Source organism: Montipora foliosa, chromosome 9 (assembly GCF_036669935.1).
Source record: "Montipora foliosa isolate CH-2021 chromosome 9, ASM3666993v2, whole genome shotgun sequence".
Lineage (NCBI taxonomy): Eukaryota > Metazoa > Cnidaria > Anthozoa > Scleractinia > Acroporidae > Montipora > Montipora foliosa.
In genome coordinates, this window is record NC_090877.1 from 21,778,585 (window position 1) to 21,786,951 (window position 8,367).

At 40.3% G+C, this 8,367-nt stretch overlaps 1 protein-coding gene across 3 annotated transcripts in view; it reads left to right on the forward strand.

The window, feature by feature from the left end:
- LOC137970021 (CCR4-NOT transcription complex subunit 3-like) overlaps window positions 1-7,598 on the forward strand; it is a 24,371-nt gene extending 16,773 nt beyond the window's left edge. For 2 of the 3 annotated variants that reach the window (XR_011116750.1, XR_011116749.1), the window contains exons 8-10: window positions 419-537; window positions 2,405-2,603; window positions 4,631-4,763. Coding sequence is in view for 1 of the 3 variants with exons in the window: in XM_068816472.1 (XP_068672573.1) it covers window positions 2,548-2,603; window positions 4,631-4,763; window positions 6,281-6,406; window positions 7,189-7,287 (414 nt within the window). In the remaining 2 variants the exon portion in view is untranslated. Of the gene's footprint in view, window positions 1-418; window positions 538-2,404; window positions 2,604-4,630; window positions 4,764-6,280; window positions 6,407-7,188 lie in introns of those variants that run through there. The other variant, XM_068816472.1, reaches the window with a different exon arrangement.
- Window positions 7,599-8,367: the final 769 nt, after the last annotated feature.

The window sequence follows — 8,367 nt, forward strand, 5'->3', positions numbered from 1 at the left end:
TGACCACAATCCCTTGCGTTTCAACGAAAAATGTGTACTCCTCCCAATTAGAGAGCTTCCTTGTTGGTTCGCTTCAGGGTCACTCACTGCGGCAGCAATAAGCAGTAGACAAGATAGTACAATTAAGCTTATCATGAATACCAAACAAGACAAGATATGCATGTATTCCACTGCCTTGGTATTACTGTCAATCTGTCAATTCCAAGGTCAGTTCTCTTTAGGCCAGTACTTCTGTTGCTGAACATTATTTCTTGGAATCCCCTCAGTCATGAAGTGCAAGCTGTTGTAGAACATTGTAGACCAAACTAATATTTTGAAAGGGAAGGAGGCTTACGGTAACCTCTTTTGTGTTTACAGCTTCTGATTTATTTCTAGGAATATACCTTTGTTATCTTCTTAATTTTTATGTCCTTTGTAGCCGCCTTCAACGTCCCAACTCCTTTTCATCTTTAAAGTCAATAGCAGCACAAGCAGTGGCCACGGCTGGGTTAAGTAATCCAGTCGCAGCTCCAACTGACTACAGTTCAGGAAGTAGAGGTATGTAAATTCTTATCTTGTTTACTACCTGTACCCCTAGTCTAACGTCCTAGGGCATGCAACATGTGGTATTCCCAGACAGTCACCAATCCCGTCACTTGGCCAGCATGACTTACCTTGGTTTACAAATTGCAGCCAGTGTTGACCTTTGGGAGAGCCATACACCATCCCAGGGTAGCTTTCCACTCGAATTATCTGAAAGGAGTTGGTGGAGTTTTTCCCACCATGCCACCAGCGATCTGTCTTGTTGGTCTTTCTACGCTTAAGCAACTTTACTATCTAATATTGGCACATTCATTTATTATTGCAATGTTGTTGGGAACTGCTTAAGGCCCAATGCAATTAAAGGACTCCCTTCTCCTTGTTCTTTAAAATTCGAAATTGTGACGACCTTTCCTTAGACTTAATCTGGCACGTTTTTCACCTAATGGACTGACATGACCTCTAAGACGTTCTGGATTAGGACCAGTTGAGTGTGTAAACGACGCATTTAGTATCCGGTACGTTGTTTTGCGGGGTTTAATACAATCGAAGCCTGTATGGCCAAGTTAAACACGATACGAAACCAAAGGTTACAGGACATTGCAACACTCATGTTCAGAGTAAAGCATTGTCTATGTCCAGAGTACATCCAAGTGTTATTCCAGAAAAGTAATAGCTCGTATAATCTATAGAACTCTGACTTCATAGGGACTAGATACAACACCGTAAAATAATTAAGCAATAGAGGACGTTTTCCGTGTTTCCATAGCCTCATCTAAACACTAGGAGGAGTTGGGAGAATTCGAGACAGTTATGCAAACCCGAGACGCAGTCGAGGGTTTGCAGAACTGTCTAGAATTCACCCAACTCCCCCGAGTGTTTAGATGAGGCTATATGGAAACACGGAAAAAAGTCCTCTATTGCTTTTATAAAAATATTTCTCAAAGATAATTCGACAAATGAAGGAAATGCTGGTTTTTTTACTTCTAGATTGATATAGATTTTCTTGATGCACGCTCATATTTCCTACCAGCCAATCAAAACACGCATCTGAAAACACAACCAATCAAAATTCATGTGATGTCACAGCCGTGTTTCCATACTGTCATCTAAACACAGCTATTGACCAATGAGATTGTGCGTACTATCCTAATTATTTTATAATTATTTATGGTAAACATAGTCCAAACTGGTCAAAACTGCCGTTAAGAACGCTAATTCAGTAAGTCCGTTCAAAAATAAGATTAGGAAAACTAATTTAGAAACTCTTGTGGGAGATGATCATTGTAAGGACTGTCTTCTGTTTATGGGTTTATCAGAACAATTCATCATCATTTTCTTTTTATTGTATGTATCGATTTTAGGGTTAGAGTAAGGATAGTGTCGTTATGATTTTAGGTGTTTTAAGCGTAAGGCAGTGTTTTTATCATTTTTAGTAATCTATGTAGCCAGTTATAAGAAATTTGTATAGCATTTGAAGTAATTGTATAGAACTTTTAATTTTGTATTGTTTCTTAACAATTTATAATGTAGATGGGTGTCCCCAATTAGTTTACTAGTTTATGTAAAGTAGATACACATGACGCGTTAATAAAGGTTATTATTATGATCATTATCTTTACGTGAGTGAGTCTTCACCTCTTCAATTTTTCTCATTGATCCATCTCTCAAAGGCCGATTGCCCTCTGTTTGATTTTTGGTGAACTGTTATATCAAAGCTTGCATAGCTTGCATTACAAATTAGCAGTCTTACACTTTAAGGAACATGCTTTCTTTCCGTTTTTTTAGTCGTGGCACTTAAAAACAAAGATAAATATTTTGCAGAAAGTGAGTAAGAATTGCCCTCTTACGGTTTGAATTTGTATTTGTGTATGTATTTTTGCAGCGTTGCTGGAGTCAAGCAGTAGTCAGACAACAGAGGAGAACAAGGTGGTACAAGAGACCAACACAGCACATCTCCAGCCTCTCCTAGGCGTGGCACCGTTAGGTCCTGTACCTCTGAACAAGGAAAGATGTTATCAGTTGGCTATGCTGGAGGCAGCCTACCATCATCTACCCCTTGCTGCAGACTCCGAAAAAGTCAGGTGTGATCATTAACTACACTAGTTTCCTATTAGGTGGAACTTATTGCTCATGCTACTCGAATGAAATAGGGGTACATGTATCTGCGAGGTAGCTGTGGACCTTTCCCCCAAATGAGTTATTTTTTTATTCCACTAAGAAAAGATGAAACATTTCCTTTCATCCCTTATTCAACGTTCAACTTGATAGACAAGGACAACTCAAGCAATTTTATGTCAGACTGTTCCTTTCTCGTATGTTGCAAGTAATTCCTTCTTAAGTGATGACAGATGTGTTAAGATTTTTTTTTCACTACTGTGCGGGAGATCGTGAGTTTGAAGCCTGGAGGAGCACTGTTAACCGAAGGCCCGTTCCTCTACCGCTGTTGTTGATCATGTGAGAAGTTAAACCAAACACTGCTCACGAAGAGTACGGTGCAGAGTTACCGGTGTAGTGTGGTCTATGTTTGTCAGCCTTTGGTCGGTCGGCCTGCCTGGTTTAGCTGGAAGGGCCTATAAGCGAATCAGAACACCAAAACAAAAACATAAACCAGAATCCCAGGTCCCGGTTGTTCAAAAGCCGATTAAGGCTAATCCCAGATTAAAAATTAACCAAGGAGTTAACTTTATTTCTCTATGCCCAAATGCTGTTCAACGCTGAGTTTCGGCAAAACTTTACATTAGAAGAAGTCAATCTTGAAAAGCAAAAATAAACAAAATAAACTTTCACCAAAAAGTTGAAAACGTGAAACAAATGTTTACGCTAATCCTGGATTAAGTTAATCAGCTTTTGAACAACCGGGCCCAGGCTATTTGCCGGGTGCAGGTTAATCCTCTATTAATGTATAATGTATAATATTTCTGAAACAAATTTTAAGAACATTTTGATGCAGATTTCTCACTAAGCACCCTGTAAATAAGAACTCGATCAGCCTGAAACCCGAAATCATAGGTTTTTATCATTCGATGGATTTTGTCCTTCCTTTTCATTGGCCGAGAGCCCACCACGCGACCGGCAAATAACTGCCTACAAGATGGGATCTCGACATGGGTTAATTAACATCGTTGGCCATCATCGGTTCCCCGAGCTGTCAGAGAATGATTCGACATCTTTAGTAGATCGAAAGAACAGTGAGAATACTAAGAAAGGAACAAAAGTTGCATTTAACGCATTTAGAGAGTATCTCAAGGAAAGAAAGGTAGACGAAGAGTCACTCGTGTCATCGACGCGAAGGACAAGTTGGCGAATGCATATGTACTAAAGAGATTTTATGCTGAAGCCAGAAAAAACAAATGGCGAGCTTTACACCAAAGCTTCACTTAACGGGATACGCTTTGAAAACTGTGAAATTCTTCAGCTTGTCGATGCCTAGTGTTATTGAACGTTTGACTGTTAGGTACAATTTGAAGTCTACAAATATAATCATGCAGATAAGGAAACCAATTGATTGGTGCCATTACTCGACTCTGCAATGCAGCGCGCGCTTACGGCTTCTCGGAAACAAAAATAAAAAACAAACTCGGTGATCGAATGATAAAACAATTATTGACCTCGGTTATCGCAAAATATGGTGATTTGTCAGTGTCTCGCAGATCAATTATTTGCCTCAGCCTTCGACTTCGGCAAATAATTGATTTGCTCAACACTGACAAATCACGATATTTTGCTCAGCCTCGTCCAATAATTGTTAATTATTTGCGGGTGTTTTATCAGTTTACTGTTGTCTGACCTTCATCGATCATTTTCATTTATTTCTTACTTAGCACTCTATCTTTCTGCCAAGGCTATGACCTCGTGAGTCAACCCAAGCTTGATGCAGGAACTCTAAATTAATTTTGTTTATGAGTTACTAAAACGATCCTTCGTTAAGAATTAAGCTGACCCCGTCACACCCAAGAGCGCTCTCTCAGCCTTTACCTAGGATACAGCAAGACGATTATATTCGTTTGTGGGGCCGCTCTTGGAACCTCTCTCTGTTGACAATTTCTTGTCTGAAAAACTGATTCTCCATCGAAAGTCAACTTCTAAGCTATTATTTCTTTGTCATCAGGCCTTTTTTACCGCGGAATCCATATCCAACACCGGCACATCATCATCAACATCCTCCTCAACACGTAGACTCCATAGAATTCTTTCAGAGATTGTCCACTGAAACGCTTTTCTTCATTTTTTATTATCAAGAGGTAAGTATCTGGTATCCATGTCACTGTTCATTGTGAATAGGTACATAGAGCTAACTAGGTTTTCATTTTGTCGGCTTCATACGGCGATTTGTTTTGGTTTAGAAGACACTGCCCAAATGCAATGTGATTAAAGGCACCGACACTAGTTTGTTTAGGACTTGAGGTTCACTGAAACATGAAATGTCAGTACTTAAAGTGCTACTGTGACGAAATTCGCATCTTTCCTAGCTAAGCCATTTTAAGAGAAATATTTAGGTTGCGTTCGATTCACCGTATTCTGGAATAGGAATACATGGAATATAAGTTAAAAATCCTTCGTTTTTACGGAGATTCACGTTAAAATTGTCAAACATTGGTTAAAATGCTATTTTAAACATATTTTTATTATCCTTGCTGCTTCGAAACGCGCCCAACATACCGTTTTAATCATCACGCCACGTATTCTTATTCCGGAATAGGGTCAATCGAACGCGCCCTTAGTCTCTACGAGAAGAAGAATGCTGTTTACTATTTTCAAATCTCTCTTTTTGTTCCAGAGATATTCAAGTTTTTAAAATATGCAATTTTTTTATCAAATATGATTAAAAAAGATATATCAAAAAAAAGAATTTATATCAGAAATGCTTGATTCTTTGCAGTAAGATTCTAGTAAATGTGCTCCACAATATGAGCATACCAGTTTTGTTACCATGATAACATACTTGGTCCCAGACCTCCCTGGTCTTTGCTGGCCACCTTTGGCGTTCTATTTTGATATTCGCCAATGGTCCCTCGTCTGGATGATCCTACAAGCATATGCATATGCTACGTCGAGGTTGTGGTCTTGTTAAATGTTTTTCTAGCTTAAGATCACCAAAAATATTGAAATCAGGTTGGAGGGGACTGGAAAAGAGGGAGTTGTCATGGAACCAATTTCTGTTTTGCAGTAGGTGTGTTGCCTGTAAAACTATTAACCTACCAAGTTTCAATGGCCGCTGCTGCAAATTGATCGAGATAGCTCTATCTTGGGTTGAGTGGATGACGTCATTAGTCCTCTCATTTGCGTATTTTACATACACATTTTTCAAACTTAAATATCTCCGGAACCAATGCAGATATTTCCAAACGGTTAACCGCGTTTTTAATGTTTCTATGTGAATTTTATGTGATAAACCTGCAAAATTGAAGGGATATAAAATTGATCATAGTGGCACTTAAAAGTGACGTGATGATTACCGATTCCATGCAACACAGTCCACGATCGCATGCGCCCCTTGCGAGGGTTGGTTTAACAACCTGGGCCAATTGTTTCAAAACAGGATGGCTGTTAAACCAGGAGAAATACCGCTTCAACGTACATGTAGTATAGCTTTTAATCGTACTCAACTCGAGTGAAACGTAACGGTAACACTGTTGTACGTGTCTTTCAGTATGAAGAGAGAGAAGGCAACTTTTGCTTCGTTGTTCCCTTTGAATATCGATAGTCTGAAACAAGACAGCTGTAAAGAGGTTCACTAATTGTGGGTTGATCATTTTAGGGAACGAGAGCACAGTACTTGGCTGCGAAAGCGTTGAAAAAACAGTCCTGGAGATTCCACACCAGGTACATGATGTGGTTTCAAAGACACGAAGAGCCCAAGGCAATCACTGACGAATACGAACAAGTAAGTTTCAATGAGGACCTGAATTTTTTTTCTTTTTACGATTACTTTTTACTAATAAATGGGCATTGTGCCAACCGTTTCTCAGTGCTTTCTGTGAATTTTCTTAATTTAGACTAGCTCGTAGATACGGTTGCATCTCGAAAATAGAAATAAATCAGTTAAAACTTGCAAAAGCTGTCGTCATTTTCGGTCTGCAAAGGAATGCTCAATTTTTAATCGTTCGTTGACTTTTCCAGTAGATTTTTTACCACATATCAACAGCACCAAGTTTAGGAGTGTTACATGTATTTTTAGAGTGAATTTTTCCATCCTACCGCCCCCTCTTTTCTCAGTCCTCTCCTTTTCAGTACCCCGGTCGGGGCCCGCTGTTTTAGCTTGGAATTGTCTTAAGGCCTGGCCAAACGCTCGCAACATTTCAACGCAACCTCTTGCAACATTGTTGGGCACAACATGTTGCGTACGTTTGGCCACCTTGTTGCGATATGTTGCGTGCGTTTGGCCAGTCCATTCAACGCGTGTCGCAACATCCTGCAACAATGTCGCGTTGAAATGTTGCGAGCGTTTGGCCAGGCCTTTAGCCGGTTATGTTTAGGTGGGTTTCGGGCCTGACCCAAGTTGGTGGAAGGGTGGTTAACACTATCCACTGAATAACTCAATTGGATTGCTAGTGTTTATTCGCTGGATAGTGATTTATTCGGTGGATAGCGAGGCCTGGTTTTATTAAAACAAAAAAACAAAAAACGATGAGTCAGTCGCCAGTAACCTTTGCCCTACCCTTCTAGGGAACTTACATCTATTTTGACTACGAAAAATGGGGTCAACGGAAAAAGGAAGGCTTCACGTTCGAATACAGATACTTAGAAGACAAGGAACTGCCTTAGAGGAACATTAGCATCGGTCGAAAACCAGACATGGTCTAAACAGTGGGACAAAAACACCAGGAATCGATCCAAGAACGGCACGTAGCACGTGAGCCTCGTGCACTGACACGTGAAGATAAGACAGCAAGGCTGTGACACGCTTAGCTCGTGCATAATTTTTTACCGGCTGTGTCCATGTTGGGTTAGTTTGAAAGGATCGGCGGATCAAATACTCCGTACGACCCTGTCTGTTTTATGAACACTGGCTTGTTTATAATTGTAAATATGAATGCTAGCTCTAAAAATTCCGTTCATTAAAAAATTGAAGAATACGCGTGTCTTAATTTGCAGACCGCCGCCGCAACTTGCACCCTGATACGTATACCATGATTTGTGGTCGACCAACACAAAAATCATTCGCTTTGTCGACCACAAAAAAGCCGGGATTCTATGTTACTAATATCGGGCTCATTATTTTTTTCGAGTTTGATGAAGAATACGCTTCTGCGCATGATTTCTTGCTTTAACTTCGTTCCTTTTGTTTTTACCAATCTCGTCCCCAGAGTTCGTGTGGGAGACTGGATCCGAGTGTTTTTGATTGACAGTTGCATGCGGTCAGTGACTTTGTCTGTGTTTTGTCGCTACGAGGGCAGTTGTGGCTTTACTAAGATCTTTAAAAATTTCTTTTGTGTGTGACCTGTGATTTAGTGGGGCAACATTCGATAAACAGAAGGCATTCCCTGCAGTCCGCATCAAGAACACGGACTCTGGCCACTTCAAGGGCAGGAAGTCCTCAAATCACGGACTTACGGCTAGTCTACGCACGCTCAGAAATGTGAAACAACAGTGGTTACAAAAATGGACCTTCACTGCGACTGCGCATAAATTGGAAGTGGCCAGAGGCTTCACTGGCGAAAAATGTCTGATTGGTCGAGGCCTTGTCATGTGACTTCAATATGGCTGCCATTCGGTGTTTATTAGATCTCCGTCTTCTCCGTCGACACAAAAAAAACCCTTTTCGGGCCAGTAAAACGGACGAATGTTTGACTGCTTAGTGCGTTTCTATGCCAGCGAGATTCTCTTTTAAGCCAACAGTGCTAC